The sequence below is a fragment of the Oncorhynchus gorbuscha genome, linkage group LG09, assembly GCF_021184085.1.
Source record: "Oncorhynchus gorbuscha isolate QuinsamMale2020 ecotype Even-year linkage group LG09, OgorEven_v1.0, whole genome shotgun sequence".
Lineage (NCBI taxonomy): Eukaryota > Metazoa > Chordata > Actinopteri > Salmoniformes > Salmonidae > Oncorhynchus > Oncorhynchus gorbuscha.
In genome coordinates, this window is record NC_060181.1 from 79,353,771 (window position 1) to 79,373,408 (window position 19,638).

Below are 19,638 nucleotides of genomic sequence, written 5' to 3' on the forward strand. Positions count from 1 at the left end.
CATCCCGTTAACGGGATGTCAGCCCAAAGAGGTTTTAAGTAGTACTTAAAAGTGTTTGTACTTAAGTACTTTAAACCACTGGTCTAGCCTATAGAAAGCTGATGGGGTCCTCACTATTTTTAATAGAGGCTATCAAAACTCTGTTTTCTCATGCAATTGCATAGCCTATAGAAATATTACGCAATATGAGTTAATGGGCTCTCATTAAGTGTTTGATTAGATTTTCGATTACCTTTGCAATGATGTCAAAGGGATTTGAGGTACAGTAGTGTGCAGAGTACCAAAGAGTACCAAGCAGTAAGCACGTTTGGTAGGCTATTCATGATCTAAATGCGACAGAAATGCACACCTATTTAGGCGAGGTGCTGGCTAGCGGAGCAGAACACCTGAAAAATTAGAGGAGAGCTGCACACTCTAGGAGCTCAGATGCAATAATTTCATTACCAACGTTTCGACAGACAAGCTGTCTTCATCAGGGTATAATGACCAACACTGTGGGCTGACTAGTTTATATAGTGTCAAAGGACACACACAGGTGTCTGTAATCATGGCCGTGTATGGCCTGATATCATTGGTGAATGAATAGCATACGATCATAGATAATTTGGCCACACATGCCACACATGTGCCCCATTCTTCCTAACAGAGCTGGTGTAACTGAGTGAGGTTTGCAGGCTTCCTTGCTCGCACACGCTTTTTCAGTTCTGCCCACAAATCATTTTCTATAGGATTGAGGTCAGGGCTTTGTGATGGCCACTCCAATACCTTGACTTTGTTGTCCTTAAGCTGTTTTGCAACAACTTTGGAAGTATGCTTGTGGTCATTGTCCATTTGGAAGACCCATTTCGTCCAAGCATTAAAACCTCTTAAGGATCCGCCCCTTTTTTCAATTTTTTGCCTGAAATTACATACTCAATTCTAACTGCCTATAGTTCAGGTCCTGAAGCAAGGATATGCATATTCTTGGTACCATTTGAAAGGAAACACTTTGAAGATTGTGTAAATGTGAAAGGAATGTAAGAGAATATAACACAATAGATCTGGCAAAAGAGAATACAAAGAAAAAAACAACTGTTATTTTGTATTTTTTTGTACCATTATCTTTGAAATGCAAGGGAAAGGCCCTAATGTTTTATTTCTGCCCAGGTACGATATACATTTTGGCCACTAGATGGCAGCAGCGTCTTTGCAACGTTTTAGACTGATCCAATAAATCATTGCATTTCTGTTCAAAATGTTGTATCTTGACTCCCCAAATATGCCTAATCTTTTTATGTTTAAAATTGTGCACTCTCATCAAACAATAGCATGCTATTATTTCACTGTAATATATACTGTAAATTGGACAGTGCAGTTAGATTAACAAGAATTTAAGCTTTCTGCCATTATCAGATATGTCTGTGTCCTGGGAAATGTTCTTGCTACTTACAACCTAATGCAAATTGCATTGTTTGCGATTAGAATTTTGATGCCCAAAATGGCGGAGCAGTAAGACGTGTTTTTTTTTTCATCCCATGTAAATATTATATTTTTTGTTGTTAACTTTCACTGCTATGTGGATGACACACAGCTGTCCATTTCGATGAAACATGGTGAAGCCCCAAAATTGCCCTCGCTCGAAGCCTGTGTTTAAGACATATGGAAGTGGATGGCTGCAAATGTTCTACTTTTAAATTAGGATAAAACAGAGATGCTTGTTCTAGGTCCCAAGAAACAATGAGATCTTCTGTTGAATCTGACGATTAATCTTGATGTTTGTACAGTCGTCTCAAGTGAAATTGTGAAGTACCTCGACGTTACTCTGGACCCTGATCTCTCTTTTGACGAACATATCAAGACTGTTTCAAGGACTGCTTTTTTCCATCTCCTAATTGTCCCTAGAATTTCTAAGGAAACAGCTGGAGGCAGGGCTTTCTCCTATAGAGCTTCATTTTTATGGAATGGTCTGCCTACCCATGTGAGAGACACAGACTCGGTCTCAACCTTTAAGTCTTTATTGAAGACTCATCTCTTCAGTAGGTCCAAGTGTAGTGTAGTCTGGCCCAGGAGTGTGAAGGTGAACGGAAAAGCACTGGAGCAACGAACCACCCTTGCTATCTCGGTTACTAGTCCAACGCTCTAACCACTAGAATTCCCTGCTGCCCCAGGATAGCTGCAGTAGTTTATGTGTCGGGGGGCTAGGGTCAGTCTGTTATAACTGGAGTATTTCTCCTGTCTTATCCGGTGTCCTGTGTGAATTGAAATATGCTCTCTCTAATTTTATCTTTCTTTCTTTCTTTCTCTCGTAGGACCTGAGCCCTAGGACCATGCCTCAGGACTACCTGGCCTGATGACTCCTTGCTGTCCCCAGTCCACCTTGCTGTGCTGCTGCTCCAGTTTCAACTGTTCTGCCTGCGGCTATGGAACCCTGACCTGTTCACCGGACGTGCTACCTGTCTCACACCTGCTGTTTTCATCCCCGTAGAGACAGTATTAGCGGTAGACATACTCTGAATGATCGGCTATGAAAAGCCACATTTACTCTTGAGGTGCTGACCTGTTGCACCCTCGACAACCACTGTGATTATTACTATTTGACCCTGCTGGACATCTATGAATATTTGAACATCTTGGCCATGTACTGTTATAATCTCCACCCGGCACAGCCAGAAGAGGACTGGCCACCCCACATAGCCTGGTTCTTCTCTAGGTTTCTTCCTAGATTCTGGCCTTTTTAGGGAGTTTTTCCTAGCCACCCTGCTTCTACACCTGCAATGCTTGCTGTTTGGGGTTTTAGGCTGGGTTTCTGTTCAGCACGTTGAGATATCAGCTGATGAAAGAAGGGCTTTATAAATACATTTGATTTGATTTGACAATGACATAAAGCACAGCTCCAAACTATGCAATAACTATTTACGGAAGAAAGCTGGAATTTTGTCTATAATGGAATGGCCAGCACAGTCCCCGGATCTCAATCCATTTTGAGCTCTTGTGGGAGCAGCTTGACCGTTTGGTATGTAAGAAGTGCCCATCAAGCCAATCCATTACCTCAACAATTTGGTAACTAGAATGCCAAAGATCTGCTAGGCTGTAATGTCTGTAAATGGAGTATTCTTTGACAAATGCACAATTTTAAGGACACATTTATTTTTTCAATTAAAAATCATTATTTATAACCTTGTCAATGTTTTGAATATATTTCCTATTCATGTTACAACTCATTTCATGTGTGTTTTCATGGAAAACAAGGACATTCGTAGTGACCCCAAACTTTTGAATGGTAGTGTATATAGTGTATCACCAGAGAGGTGGGTCCCAAGTCATACAGATTCTGGCCTGTTGTTGTATTTAGCACACAGCCTATGAAAAGCCAGGAGTCTGTGAGTGGGGTGGATCATCCAAGCTTACTGAATTAGTGTTTTCCAACAGTAGGAGGACATTTTTCTGTCAGCACAAATGTCAAAAACGAATGTCTCGGCTATTTCAGCAGAGGAACTTCCATTCATCAAAGGTTAGTGGTCTATTAAATTTACAGATGCAAATGTTTTGTTCTGTTATTACTGACCAATATAAGCCTGGTTGTTTATTTTTGTGAAAAGGATTTGGCTACATTGCAAGATGTGCATACTCTCCTTCAAAGAGTGTTGATTGCAGACCACTGAGTGAATACATATTATTGCATTCAAGATTATTTTACGTGCAGCTTAGCCTACAGTCTTACATAAACAATGAATGGGTCCTCATTTTTACAAATCACAAATTTTAAAATGTAATATAATTCCATAATTACGTTTCCCCTCTGATCCTAGCAATTAGAAGAGCAAAGCATGTTACTGAAGCTGAGCTGTGTGATTCTGCTCATCATCCAGAGGGATACAGAAAGTAGGTTTCCAATTGTCATAAAATGTTGAGATCATGTTTTTGTCTCTTTTTTCTTATTGACACAAGCAAGACAATAACACCCACCAAACACATAATCCCACCATTCAACTGTAGTCAGCACAGTGTGTTTACTATGCCTTTAACTCAGTAGTTTTGAGTTTGCACAAATATCTGGGAATGTCTTGAATATCTTACTCTTGATTAAGTGTAAAATAGAGTCAGTGCTTTTGGCTTATTATTCTAATAACATATTCACGAAGTAGTTTCAGCCTAGACTGAACCCAGATCAGTATGTGCTTTAGCCCTTTGTTTTTACAATAGCCATACTTCAGCATCAATAGGATTTCATAGTTCATAAGCACAGCTAAATACTAATAATGGTATTATCTGTGTGTTTAGTTATCATCTCTGTTTATTAGAGTTCATAAACATCTATTCTACAGGTATCTTCTGGACTGTTTTTTAGGCTTGTGTTTTCTCTACAGGTACACGGGTCATTGGTGAATGGAGGACTGTGGTACTGGGGGAGGATGTGGACTTATCCTGCAGAATGATAGAGACAACTGAGGACCTCGAACAGATAACATGGCAGAAAAGTACTTTGGAAGAAACACAGAACCATAATTTTATGCTGATTAATCCCAATGGGGTTACTAAATTCATTGCACCGAATGGATTGAGTGGTAGAGTCCTGTTTATTGGGAACCCATCAGAAAACCTGGGATCTATTAGAATAACAGCTGTCAGACTGTTGGATGAAGGCACCTTCACATGTATCTTCAGTGTTTTCCCCAGTGGAACATACACTACAGAGATATGTCTGACTGTGCTAGGTAAGAACTCTTCCTTCACTCTTTGCATCACTGTTTCTATGATTGACAGTGTGGAAAGACTAAATGTGATAATCAATACTAGAAAGGTAAGAAGTTGGTCGTTTCATAATTCAAGTGAAGCAAGAGCAGAGCCCTCACCTACAGAACCCTCATCTTCCATCTTCTCTGAGCTTAGAAAAAAAGGTTCCCAACGGGTTCTTTCCAGAGGGATACGATTCAACCTTTAACCTTTTTTTATCCTTAGAACCTTTTTTGGAATAAATAGTTATTTAATGATTCTGTGGCAGTCATACAATTTTGTCAGCCGGTTATTGCCATGCAAATAAAGACTGCATGTCTCATGGTAACTGACTGTTACTTAACATAATCATGTTTAGCTTCTCCGGACCTCCACACATAACAAGTTGCTGATGTGCGCCTTTGGAATATCTACATTTAAAAAAGGAATTAAATAAGTTTAATATACACCATCACAATAAATAAATGTATTATTTTAATCAGGTCTAAAGAAACATTATGATATGAAGAAAATGTATTTCAGAATAACAAAATATGAGTTGGCCTACTGCGTGCTATGTGGCTATGCTCCATGTCATATGCTGTAGGCTTGTTAATTTAGCTGACAAGATATTCTTTAAGTCCCATGCCGTTATTTTATTTTATATGATTTTATATTATGAAGAATGTAATTGAAGGATATTTTTGTTGAAACATGTCCTATATGCTAGATTTAGAGTTTAGTTGTGAATGATACCAACCTTAAAATGTCTTAGAAATCAAAACATATATGGGCTGCATGGTGCAGACATTAGGCAGTTGATGATTTGAGAAAGAAGAAAAAAAGCTTGTTCCTTTCCTCAGGGTGCACTGCTGTTCTCTCATCAAGTCATTTTCACTCATCAGACTATTCTCAAATGAATCTTGTCTTTACCAATGTAAAATACATGTCATCTGTATGCACTCGATTAGGGAATGGAGGCCGCCAGTTTTCCCGACAGTCTGATATTCAATGATGATAGATAGGCCACTTTGGTTTTATAGTGGAGCATGTGCTTGAGAGCAGCTGAGAAATAAATACAATAACACTTATTTCACTCCACGCATTAACCACTGTTTGAGGAGTATGCTGTCGCTGCCCAACAGGTGATATTTCATCTAAACGCTGTATGCCATGGGCTCTCCAATCGTATTCCTGCAGCTACACAGTGCTTAATTTGGGAAACCAGAATGCTGATATACATATGCATAAGCTCTAATGTGCATATGGATGTTCTGAATTAATCATCACCTTGTGAGCTCTGTCCATTTCGTTACACTGTTTCAACCTCCTGTTGAACTTTTTTCTTCAAATTGATCATCACAGTGAGGTGAGTTTTAAAAGTATGAAAAAGCTGTTTTGATGATAAGTGTTTGGTGTGATTTTCGATTGCACTTGCACTGTTCTCAAAAGTGATTATGCATCTCATGGTTTATTATAAAGGTGCGTTTTTATGGTGAAAATGATCTTCCAAAATGTGAAACTCACCCTCAGCCTATGTATGCCAGTAGGCTATACTGGTTATAAAGCAAATTAATGTGCTTAGTTTTAAGAACTTACTTGGACACTTTAGTTGTGATACAAACCTTATCAAAACATGTAGGTATATGAACTTGGGTACATGAGGTGTGCAACTATGATTTGCAGTGGTGTAAAGTACATAAATAAACATACTTTAAAGTACTCCTTAAAGTAGTTTTTGGGGTATCTGTACTTTCTTTTACTATTTATATTTTTTATAACTTTTACTTTTAATTCACTACATTCCTAAAATATCATACTTTTTACTCCATACATTTTTCCTGACAACCCAAAGTACTTTTTCTAAGGGGTAGATCAGCTTTAATGTTGCAGATAGACTCTAACTTCCATCAATGTAATTGTCTGCATCACTTCCAATCCCCCATACTGTATATATATTTACAAAGAATACATGGGGGATTGGAAGTGATGCACACAATTACATTGATGGAAGTTAGAGTCTATCTGCAACATTAAAGCTGATTTACCTCTTAATATACTACTATATATATATATATATATATATATATATATATATATATATATATATATATATATATATATATATATATATATATATATATATATATATATATATATATATACACACATATATATATATATACACACATATATATATACATACATACATACATACATATACATACATACATACATACATACATACATACATACATACATACATACATACATACATACATACATACATACATACATACATACATACATACATACATACATACATACATACATACATACATACATACAGATCCCATTAAAAAAATATTTTTAACACTTTATTACTTTCTAATCCTACCACCCGTCCCCTAATTGGAGTAAACTAGTAAATACTAAATACATTTTATGGACACAGTCAATTTTACAATAGTTCTATTTTGTTTGTTTTTACTCCTGTCTTTCTCTTCCCTCAACCTCTCCCTGTTCTGTGACAGGTGCACGATAATGATCCATTCCAAATAAAAACGAATTTCTCACATATATTATTTCGTATATGAAAGGACAACACTAAATTAAGAATAGTCTGATGGGTGACAATATTAGCCGATCACTTGTGAATAATGTATTATCACTTAGGAATGAAGTCCAGGTTGTTCAGTAAGGCAAGACACAGCTTGCCTTTATTTTGCAACTTTTTCAAATCATCAGTGGTGGAAAAGGTACCAAATGGTCATACTTGAATAAAAGTATAAATACCTTAATAGAAAGTTGCTCAAGTAAATGTGAAAGTTACCAAGTAAAATACTACTTGAGTAAAAGTCTAAAAGTAATTGATTAAAAAAATACTTAATTATCAAAAGAAAATGTAATTGCTAAAATATACTTAAGTATGAAAAGTAAAAGTTAAAATATAAATAATTTCTAATTTCTTATATTAAGCAAATCAGACTTCACCATTTTATTGCTTTAAAAATGTACAGATAGCCACGGGCACACTCCAACAGTCAGACATGATTTACAAAAGATGCATTTGTGTTTAGTGAGTCCGCCAGAACATAGGCAGTAGGGATGATCACGTGTTCTCTTGATAGTGAGTGAATTTTACAACATTCAAATGTATTGAATTGAATTGAATTTATTTTGGATAACAGAATATAGTATTAATTAAAACGCGTGTTTCCAAAGTGGTCCTCAAAGGTAAAAACAATAACACAAATAATGATTAAATGTTAAGACAAACAAGCATGAATACATTCATTTATATTGACATCCTAAAAAGTGGCACTATTCCCTAACCTTAAAATAAACTCTACAAATTTCACATGAAAACAATCTATGTAAAGGGTACAAGAACAACAGAAAAAATAATGCAACAAATATTGTGTTTAAACTCAAATACACTAATTGAAAAAAAAAAACATTTTTATTTATTTTTTAATAAATAAAAAAGGTCATCTTTGCAAATTATATCATAGGTAGGACATGCAGCTATCAAAACGTGGAAATGTACGTTCTACCCAAAATTACAACCAAATAATTTCAGAAATACCGCAGAAATTTAAGAGTAAAGTGAAAGGGGGAAAAAGTAAGGAACTTGTCTGTCTGCCCTGCATTAAAGACCAAAAGCTTTGAATTGTTAAATTTAAATTATTATACAAAATTCTTGCAACGGAAAGAATGCTATTTATATGGGGGATACAACCTTCCCATCTCTGCAGATTTTGCAGTGAAGAGACAGAATCATTAGATATTTTGTTTTGATACTGTCCATATATGTAGCTTGTTTTTGGTCACAGGTCCAGGAATGGCTGAAGAATTGCAAAATTAACCTGGAGCTAACTCTGCAGATAGCACTGCTGGATGATCTGAAAAGTCATAGTCAATTGATCAGTAATATAATAATACTGTCAGCAAGCATTGTATTTTCAATGTATAATCTGTAGAAACAATGAGATTTGAAAGATTCAGAACTGAAACATCACAGAACAGTTGAAAAATATATGGCAAATAGAAATCCAATATAGATGGGGTTAAGAGATAGATGGGAGGGGTTGAACACAAAATAACTAATGTAAAACATACTGTGTCCGTAATACGTCTATAATAAGCACCCATAATTTTGGGCTCCCGAGTGGCGCAGTGATCTCAGACACTGCATCTCAGTGCAAGAGGCGTCACTGCAGTAGCTGATTTGAATCCAGGCTGCATCACATCTGGCTGGGATTGGGAGTCCCATAGGGAGGTGCACTCTGGGTTTGGCTGGGGTAGGCCGTTATTGTAAATAATAATTTGTTCTTAACTGACTTGCCTAGTTCAATAAAAGTTCAAAGTTCAATAGGTTATAAATATACTAAAGTACGGTGGTATAAAAAGTACTCAATTGTCAAAGTAAATGCTATACATCATATTCTTTATTTTTAGCAAACCAGAGGGCACAGTCTTCTTCTTATTTTTAATTAGGGACAGACAGGTGCACACTCAGACATAATTTACAAACATGTTAGTTGTGTTTCGTGAGTCTGCCAGATCATAGGCAGTAGGGATGACAAAGCGGTATATTGATAGGTGCCATAATTCTGTCCTGCTTGAGCATTTTAAATGTAAGGAGTACCTTTAGCTGCCAGGAAAAATATTTTTTATTGAGTAAAATGTACATTATTTTCTTTAGGAAGGTAGTGGAGTAAAGGTAATACTTGTATTATTAAGTACTTTACACCATTGGTCTAGCCTATAGAAAGCTGATGGGCTACCTCCTCCCCTTTTTAATAGAGGCCATCATAACTGTTTTCTCATGCAATTGCATAGCCTATAGAAATGTGTTTGAATAGATTTTCAATTACCTTTGCAATGATGTCAGAGTGATTAGATGGACAATAGTGTGCAGAGTACCAAGCAGTAGGCACGTTTGGTAGGCTACTAATGACCATCAGCAGCATCATAGCTTGGAGAAGACTAAACACCCCAAAACCATGCCCATCATTATCATATTTCCCAGCATTGTCTATTGCAGATAGATTTGTTTGTTTCAATATCTGTGTTTTTGTATCTGAATTGATTAACCTTATGCTACACGGGGATAAAATGACAATATTTGTCTCAATTTTTCCGATCTTTTAATAGTTGGATTTATAGCGCCGTTACTGAGATAGTAGTTCCAGTTTAGATTATTTAGGTAGATATTTTATCAAATTTGCCTGACCTGGCAGTCTTTCTAAAATGCATGTTGTAGGTGATTAAAAGTTCCAATAGTTGGATATCTTCATTCTGGTTGATGAAGACACTTAAACCTAATTTGCTCCAGCTGTGCTGTACTACTATGGCTGACCCTGAAAAACAACAAATCTCACTGCAATTATCCGGTGTATGTGACAATAAAACATTTTGAAATAGATTGTATTATTTATAGAGGGTTCTTGGCAGAACCATTTAAAGGGGGATCTATGAAGAACACATAGATATCCAATTCTTATTCGTAATTCTATGGAAGAACCCTACGAGAGGGTTCTAGGTAGACCAAAAAAGGGATCCCATATGGGGACAACTAAAGAACTCTATGTGGTTGTACTTAGCACCTTCCTTTCTGATAGTGTATCCTCTTACTCAAGCTGTAAACCAGGAGAGTACAGTCATTAATAGTTTCCCTAATGGTGGAACAGATGTTGGAATATAGAGAATACACCATTATATCCTGCATTCCTTAACAGTATAATCACTGGGCTGTGAATGCTTTTCAGTGGAACTGCTGAAGCTGAAAAACAGATATTGGGATGTGTGTGTGAAACTTAATCCCTCAGGTGCAGGTAACTCTCATCAAGGTGAGCTGAAACCTGTTAAAACTATTTGCCTAAACCTACAATACAGTAAATGTGTCGCTACTAATGTATATTGGAATTGGCCAGATAGAGAACATGATATGGTTTATTTAAAGTTTGTTGGACATATAACATGAGCATTTCATGTGATGTGAGGTCTGTTTTGGTAGTTCCATGTATAGTTCAACATTTACAATGAGTTACTTGTTCATGTTTTCTGTTCTCTGTTTTTTTCTGTTCTCTGTTTGTTTGTTTCTGGCCACAGTTCCTCCAGTAGTGAGTGTGACAGTTGATGTTCCTCCTGTCACTGGGGAAAATGAGGTTGTCTTGGCAACCTGTGTGGCTGCTGGTGCAAAGCCACAGGCAGAAGTGACATGGAAGACGGGTGCATTTGGCAGTTTGTTGAGGACAGTGACTAACTTCACACAGCACACCAATGGAACCACCACAGTACTCAGCCACCTGCTCGGGTTGCCAACCAGAGCAGCCAATCAGCAGCAGGTCCAGTGTGTGGTCAACCAGTCTGCCCTGGCAACAGAAAGGAGCTACAACTACAACTTAGACATCCACTGTAAGTATACACTCCACTACTGCCCTACCCTATCGTCAGACACTGTAAATATATTCTACTACCACTGTCCTACACCATATACATCTAACATAAGTATATATTATACTAGCACTCTCCTTCACTATAGACATCCACTGTAAATATATATTCCACTATCACTGTCATAGACCATAGACATCCACTGTATGTATAGAGTGTCACTGTCTTCACTGGCTGTAGCCTAGTAGCCCCTCTAACCAGTCCCTGTCTGTCTATACATTCTTAGAAAATAAGGTGCTATCCTAGAACCAAAATTTTGTTTTTTGTCTTTCAAAATAGGAGAACCCTTTGAATAACCCCCTATTAGTTCCAGGTCGAAACCTTTTGGGTTCCAGGTAAAACCATTTGCAACAGAGGAAAGCCTTTGATCTAGCCTCGTAACAGCTGTTATTTTCTTTAGCTTAAACATAGTTCTGAGGCACAGAGTGGTATGGACCTTTACAAGGCTTTCATTGTACCGCTCCTCTACTGAAAGTAATCAAACTGAAATGAAGGAAGATAAAGTTTTGCCTCATCTGGGCTTTGGTCCAGTAACTGAAAGGTTGCTAGATTGAATCCCTGAGCTGACAAGGTAAACATCTGTCGTTCTGCCCCTGAACAAGGCAGTTAACCCACTGTTCCTAGGCTATAATTGTAAATAAGAATTTGTTCTTAACTGACTTGCCTCGTTAAACAAACGTTCAATTAAAATCAAACAAATCTGTGGATTAAAGTTCCACTCCTCTCATTGTTATAGGTGTAAGATATATGTCTTGGTATGGGTGTGTGAGTGTAGGTCTTTTTACATTCTATACCTGCAGTAACTGTAATCACCTCTCTGTTTCTCTTTCTCTGTCTCTCAAATCAAAGAGAATTCAATGTTGCTAATCACATACGCCGACTACAACTGGTGTAGACTTTACAGTGAAATGCTTGCTTAAAATCCTTTCCCAACGATGCAGAGTTTAAAAAATAAATTAAATAGTAACTAACACAAGAGGAATAAAATAAAATACGCTAGAATTGAGCTATATGCAAGGAGTACCAGTACCAGATCAACGTGCAGAGGTACGAGGTAGTTGAAGTAGATATGTACATGAAAGCAGGGTCAAGTGACTAGGCATCAGGTTAGTAATAATAATAGTAAAATAAAGAACAGAGTAGTGTGGGAGCAAACGGTACATATAGGGACAAACATAATACTGTACAGCAAAGATGTACATTAGACCACAAGTGGGAAGAGGACACACTTAGAGTGCATTTGCCATTCTGGTATGAACAGGAAACCAAGAAATAACAGACATAATGGCCAAAGCCATAAAATGCATAAATGCTTAGGGTAAAGTGCATTGTCTATTGTAGAGGACAGGAAACCAAAGCAAGGCCATGAGGGCATAGGACAGCTGGACATACCGAGGTCAGAGGGGCACACAAAGGAGGGTGGGTTCCTGCCACCATTGTAAGCTAATCAAGAGTGGATACAGGCGTTATTGGGCATGAACATGGAAGAAGCCTGAACTGAAACATAATGGTGGCAGATGACCTGAGGGAAGTAACTTCATAAACATGTGGAATGAACTCATATGCTGTGTGTGTATAAATACAGAGCCAGTGCTCGCTCTCTCTCTCTCTCTCTCTCTCTCTCTCTCTCTCTCTCTCTCTCTCTCTCTCTCTCTCTCTCTCTCTCTCTCTCTCTCTCTCTCTCTCTCTCTCTCTCTCTCTCTCTCTCTCTCTCTCTCTCTCTCTCTCTCTCTCTCTCTCTCTCTCTCTCTCATATAGATCCACCTCAGACAGTGAACGTTACCTTTAGTGAGGCCTCTAAAGCCACAGTCTTACGATGTGTAGCAGATGGCAACCCACACCCCAACTACACCTGGAGCAGGTACTCACTCCTAAACTAGTTCAAACCAGTATAAATATAATTGTTATCTGCACTTGTTAAGACGTGATATCTAAATTAGCTAAAGGACAGTTGTTGAATTATGCTGGCAGTCAAATCATGCCTTTGTCTTTAACACACACACGCACGCACACATGCACACACACAGTCACACACAGATACTCAGCCCCTCTCCTCCTCTCTCTCTCCCCCTCAGAGTGGTCCAGCCATGGCCTGAGTCTTCAGTGAAAGCTGAGGGAGACATACTGCAATTCCTCAGTCTCAGCTCTGAGCTGAATGGTCTCTATGTCTGTCAGGCCTCCAACCCCTACGGACGAGCCACTGGCTCCCTCTATGTACACACATCCTCTGGTGAGAAGCACCTGAGACACACACACACACACACACACACACACACACACACACACACACACACACACACACACACACACACACACACACACACACACACACACACACACACACACACACACACACACACACACACACACACACACACACACACACACACACACACACACACACACACACACAATATTCATACTAGTTGCTTATAATTGATTGATTGTCTGATTTATTGAATACTTTACTGTCCCATAGGGAAATGTGTCTGGTAAATATACAGGCTTTCCTGGTATACACATAAAACACATACTGAGGTTTCAATATGAGGTTGAGAAATGTGATGTAGCATGGATAACAAAGTTGTGCAAGATGCTCACTTAACTTTCACTGCATGTGTTAGTATTAGACTTATGGCCTCATTATCCTTTCTATTGGAAGTTACTGTATAACCACTAACTAAGATGGTCATGATACACTTATCTCTTACTGCATGTGTACATGTCTTATAACCTGGTATTATCTCGTTGCTTTCTGCAGGAAGCATTTGCATCAGAGCCATTGTGGTTGCTAGGGAAACAAGATTACATGGGGCGGCAGGGTAGCCTAGTGGTTAGCGCGTTGGACTAGTAACTGGAATGTTGCAAGTTCAAATCCCCGAGCTGATAAGGTACAAATCTGTCGTTCTGCCCCTGAACAGGCAGTTAACCCACTGTTCCTAGGCCGTCATTGAAAATAAGAATTTGTTCTTAACTGACTTGCCTAGTAAAATAAAGGTAAAATAAAAAAATGTCATTGTAAATTAAGACTGTTTGTTATATTAATTGTATCCCCTCTCTCTTCAAAGAGTCCTCTGCTGCCTGTTGGGTTCTACTCGTTGTCATTCTCTGTCTGGTTGTTTCTGCTGCTGCACTCATATGGTACCGGTGCAAAAATACAGTATTTCCTTGGTAATATCAACTACTGTAATATCATGAACAGAATTTTCCATTATGACATTTTTTTATTTTTTTATTTGATGATCATATATTTATTTGGATCAAATTCAGATTATGTTATTTTCTTGACGATTTTCCAGTAGTCCAATCATTGCCAATCAACAGTTCCAGGCACCACCACAGGTATGTGACTATGTTAAAGTCCACCACTGTTGCGTGATTAATCTACCATTGTTGTGTGATTAATCTCATCAGCCACTTTTTGCTATGTAATAATACTGTTGTAATATCTGATGACAAGGTTGAGGAAGATGAACCTGGGACGTCTGGGTTCTGACACTCCAAACCAGGAAGGCGGATAAGGGAGAAGTAACGTGATGTAAGGAACACACATTTTTTAAATTATTATTTTCTATTTTTAATATTATTTATATCTTGTTTGAGGTATTGTCAATTCATGAGGTATGATTATTGTGCTTTTTTAAAGAAATCACCGGACAGGATGAGGACAGATGCCAGAAGAATCGCAGACATGTACTGTGTGGGGGAAGAATTCCAGTGTGCACATTCTCCAACGCTACAGCCATTTGCAAAGAACAGGCACGTTCTACAACTTTAAAATATATATTCAACCTTTATTTAACTAGGCAAGTCACTGAAGGACAAATTCTTATTTACAATGACGGCCTACACCGGCCAAACTCAGACAACGCTGGGCCAATTGTGCAATGCCCTATTGGACTCCCAATCACAGCCAGTTGTGATACAGTCTGGATTCAAACCAGGTTGTCTGTAGTGACCTCTCTAGCACTGAGGTGCAGTGTCTTAGACCACTGCACCACTTGAGAGCCTAATGAACAGGGACCCTATGCAGGATTCTCTGTGACATTAGAAACCTCAGCTTGGCCCCTCCTCCACCACAGCATTAAATAGTGCTGGTCCTCGTTTCAGTTTTTTGTTCCCCTCTCATGGACTCCGACTTGCCGTGGTGGAGGGGCATTGTTGCTTAAGCAGCAACAATAACTCTCCTGTATGTAATTATATATGAATGGTGCATGTTGAAGCCAACTAATGGGAGGCCAGGTACAGTGGGGCAAAAAAGTATTTTGTCAAACGTTTTCTGTAAGACTTCACAAGGTTTTCACACACTGTTGCTTGTATTTTGGCCCATCACTCCATGCAGATCTCCTCTAGAGCAGTGATGTTTTGGGGCTGTTGCTGGGTAACACAGACTTTCAACTCCCTCCAAAGATTTTCTATGGGGTTGAGATCTGGAGACTGACTAGGCCACTCCAGGACCTTGAAATGCTTCTTACAAAGCCACTCCTTCGTTGCCCGGGGTGTGTGTTTGGGATCATTGTCATGCTGAAAGACCCAGCCACGTTTCATCTTCAATGTCCTTGCTGATGGAAGGAGGTTTTCACTCAAAATCTCACGATACATGGCCCCATTCATTCTTTCCTTTACACGGATCAGTCGTCCTGGTCCCTTTGCAGAAAAACAGCCCCAAAGCATGATGTTTCCACCCCCATGCTTCACAGTAGGTATGGTGTTCTTTGGATGCAACTCAGCATTCTTTGTCCTCCAAATACAACGAGTTGAGTTTTTACCAAAAAGTTATATTTTGGTTTCATCTGACCATATGACATTCTCCCAATCTTCTTCTGGATCATCCAAATGCTCTCTAGCAAACTTCAGATGGGCCTGGACATGTACTGGCTTAAGCAGGGGGACATGTCTGGCACTGCAGGATTTGAGTCCCTGGCGGCGTAGTGTGTTACTGATGGTAGGCTTTGTTACTTTGGTCCCAGCTCTCTGCAGGTCATTCACTAGGTCCCCCCGTGTGGTTCTGGGATTTTTGCTCATCGTTCTTGTGATCATTTTGACCCCACGGGGTGAGATCTTGCGTGGAGCCCCAGATCGAGGGAGATTATCAGTGGTCTTGTATGTCTTCCATTTCCTAATAATTGCTCCCACAGTTGATTTCTTCAAACCAAGCTGCTTACCAATTGCATATTCAGTCTTCCCAGCCTGGGGCAGGTCTACAATTTTGTTTCTGGTGTCCTTTGACAGCTCTTTGGTCTTGGCCATTGTGGAGTTTGGAGTGTGACTGTTTTAGGTTGTGGACAGGTGTCTTTTATACTGATAACAAGTTCAAACTGGTGCCATTAATACAGGTAATGAGTGGAGGACAGAGGAGCCTCCTAAAGAAGAAGTTACAGGTCTGTGAGAGCCAGAAATCTTTCTTGTTTGTAGGTGACCAAATACTTATTTTACACCATAATTTGCAAATAAATTAATTCAAAATCCTACAATGTGAATTTCTGGATTTTTGTTTCTGATTTTGTCTGTCATAGTTGAAGTGTACCTATGATGAAAATTACAGGCCTCTCTCATCTTTTTAAGTGGGAGAACTTGCACAATTGGTGGCTGACTAAATACTTTTTTGCCCCACTGTATAATCTAAATGACATGTAAATGGAGAATATTGTCAGTAATGACTAGCCAAACCCTGGCTGATGGTGGTACTTGCAGCTGCTCTAAAATTAGTTCCTTCATATTATGCAGCCTTATGTAGTCTTGGTACAGGGAGCAGTTATAAGAGGAACCATAAAACCAAAGGTGTGGCTAGTTGTTTTAAAACCTAACTAGGCATGTCAGTTAAGAACACATTCTTATTTTCAATGGCAGCCTAGGAACAGTGAGCTAACTGCCTTGTTCAGATGCAAGAACAACATATTTTTTATCTTGTAAGCTCTGGGATTTGATCTTCCAAGCTTTCAGTTAGAAGCCCAAGACTCTAACCACGAGGCTACCTGTCACCCATGCTTAGTGATCCACTGGGGACAGAAGCTCCACTAACAGCTGCCTTATGATCCATACATTAACCCTATCCCTGATTAACCCTATATTATTTGTTGTTTTAGCCTAGTATTAGTGTAGCATGACATTTTTGCCCACCAGTAGTTACTGTACGTAGTTCGTAGTTATAATGCAGGTCTTTTCCCTATATTATTAGCTAGAATGCAGGTCTAGATACAATGCAGATCTTTTCACTAAGTTAATTGTTAGAAAGAGACTGTTATGTCATGTCTTGTTCAAAATGTACACACAATTTTCACAAGGCCTTGCTTTGCTTCGTGCACTGTAAAGTCCTTGTATTTCAGCCTTTGAACTAGGAACACACAGGGACAAGCTGTTTCCTGGTCGTTGTGGCTCTGTCTGCTTGATTGATGATATGGGAGTGGCTATTATAGACCACATGTGGGTACAAGGCAGATTGATTCCCTCCTGATCTATGAACTGTTTTAGCCTCAACTTCTTCCCAACCCAATCTTCCAAAATACGTTAATTCTTATCAAGTTAAAGCATTCCTAAAGGTTAACCTAGTGTGTACTTTTGCCTTTTAATCAACAAGAAGAGACATGTCTGTTGGTTTATGGGTGGTAGTGGCAGTGGTTGGTGTGTGTTTACATTACTAGTGTACATTTGTTTGTGTTGGTTTTATTCACACATACTGATTGGTTGGATGCTAATGAATCCTATTCTATTCTGAGTGGGACATGCATTTCATTCTTCAGTGAAATTCAAAATGATCCAATATCTGTAGTGACCAGGCACTGCAGTGAACAGTAGCTGTTTGACCACTCAAAAAAGGAGAAGAATAAGGAAGAAGAAGGAAGTCAGTGAAAACTACAGTGTGGTTGCAACCACCAAACTTGCATCAGAGATAAAGAAAGATATTTAGAATTTCTGTTAGATGTTAGTTGTTTCCTTCCTGAGAATATATTTTTAACTACTCTTTAGTTTCAGTGTTTTTGAACATATTGTAAACTGTTAAAAATCATTCAGAAGTTTGACTGAGTCTACCAATTATTATAGTATTATTATATTATTATCATTGTTATTATTCTATATTATTATAATTATATGTGTACGTGTTGTGTGCCTTATGTAAAGAATTGCTACTTTTATAATATTTTTTATTTAACCTTTATTTAGCCAGAAAGTCCCAATTGGGGCCAGAAAATGGAGACCTGGCCAGAAGGCTAGCAGAAAATACAAAAGAACACATAGAATTCAAAAGTACAGTGCATACACAGCAAAAACATGCAGGTGTAGAAGCATGGTGGCTAGGAAAAACTCCCTTGAAAGGCCAAAACCTAGGAAGAAACCTAGAGAGGAACCAGGCTATGTGGGGTGGCCAGTCCTCTTCTGGCTGGTCCTAGGGCTCAGGTCCTCTGAGAGAGAGAGAAAGAAAGAGAGAATTAGAGAGAGCACACTTAAATTCACACAGGACACCGAATAGGACAGGAGAATTATTCCAGATATAACAAACTGACCCGAGCCCCCGACACATAAACTACTGCAGCATAAATACTGGACGCTGCTAAGCCTAGCTAAGCCTTCGGCCAAGTTCCTAAATTTTGTAATATGCTGTTACTCTGAGCTCTAAGTCCATTATTAGAATCGATGCGAAGGCGCATTGAAGCTGACCTGGCAGGCCGTGGTGGCCTAACACCCTGTTAAGACACTCTATATACAGTTGAAGTCAGAAGTTTACATACACCTTAGCCAAGAACATTTAAACTCAGTTTTTCAAAATTCCTGACATTTAATCCGAGCAAACATTTCCCTGTCTCAGGTCAGTTAGGATCACCACTTTATTTTAAGAATGTGAAATGTCAGAATAATAGCAGAGAGAATGATTTATTTCAGCTTTTATTTCTTTCATCGCATTCCCAGTGGGTCAGCAGTTTACATACACTCAATGAGTATTTGGTAGCATTGCCATTAAATGGTTTAACTTGGTTCAAACGGTTCGGTTAGCCTTCCACAAGCTTCCCACATTAAGTTTGAGGAATTTTGGCCCATTCCCGCTGACAGAGCTGGTGTAACTGAGTCAGGTTTGCAGGCCTCCTTGATCGCGCACACTTTTGCAGTTCTGCCCACAAATTTTCTATGGCATTGAGGTCAGGGCTTTATGATGGCCACTCCAATACCTTGACTTTGTTGTCCTTAAGCCATTTTGCCACAACTTTGGAAGTATGCTTGGGGTCATTGTCCATTTGAAGACCCATTTGCGACCAAGCTTCAACTTCCTGACTGATGTCTTGAGATGTTGCTTTAATATATACACAACATTTTCCTGCTAAATGATGCCATCTAATTTGTGAAGTGCACCAGTCCCTCCTGCAGCAATGCACCCCCACAACATGATTCTGCCACCCCCATTCTTCAAGATTTGGATGGTGTTCTTCGGCTTGCAAGCCTCCCCCTTTTTCTTCCAAACATAACGATGGTCATTATGGCCAAACAGTTCTA

General features: G+C 38.8%; 1 protein-coding gene across 3 annotated transcripts; it reads left to right on the plus strand.

Annotated features, from left to right (window-relative positions):
• The first annotated feature begins 3,351 nt into the window (after positions 1 to 3,351).
• On the plus strand, positions 3,352 to 15,518 carry LOC124044130 (nectin-3-like). Of its 3 annotated transcripts, none has more exons than XM_046363606.1 (10): positions 3,352 to 3,490; positions 3,789 to 3,861; positions 4,347 to 4,694; positions 10,810 to 11,115; positions 12,913 to 13,015; positions 13,230 to 13,384; positions 14,223 to 14,325; positions 14,454 to 14,496; positions 14,615 to 14,692; positions 14,801 to 15,518. In XM_046363606.1, exons 1-9 carry the CDS (start codon positions 3,449 to 3,451, stop codon positions 14,648 to 14,650), a joined length of 1,209 nt encoding a protein of 402 aa, XP_046219562.1. In that variant the 5' UTR covers positions 3,352 to 3,448; the 3' UTR covers positions 14,651 to 14,692; positions 14,801 to 15,518. The 3 variants fall into 3 exon arrangements, 2 of the variants coding, with proteins under 2 accessions (XP_046219562.1, XP_046219563.1); XM_046363607.1 differs by having other exon boundaries at positions 14,457 to 14,496; XR_006840433.1 differs by lacking the exons at positions 14,615 to 14,692; positions 14,801 to 15,518 and adding an exon at positions 13,916 to 14,045 and having other exon boundaries at positions 14,454 to 14,475.
• Positions 15,519 to 19,638: the final 4,120 nt, after the last annotated feature.

What these genes read in the sequence shown, in the direction of transcription:
- LOC124044130 (XM_046363606.1), top strand. Translation starts at nt 3,449, where the DNA reads ATGTCTCGGCTATTTCAGCAGAGGAACTTCCATTCATCAAAG. An exon ending in CTACAACTTAGACATCCACT is followed by an intron (nt 11,116 to 12,912) that starts GTAAGTATACAC and finishes TCTCTCATATAG; the next exon opens with ATCCACCTCAGACAGTGAAC. An exon ending in CCCAACTACACCTGGAGCAG is followed by an intron (nt 13,016 to 13,229) that starts GTACTCACTCCT and finishes TCTCCCCCTCAG; the next exon opens with AGTGGTCCAGCCATGGCCTG.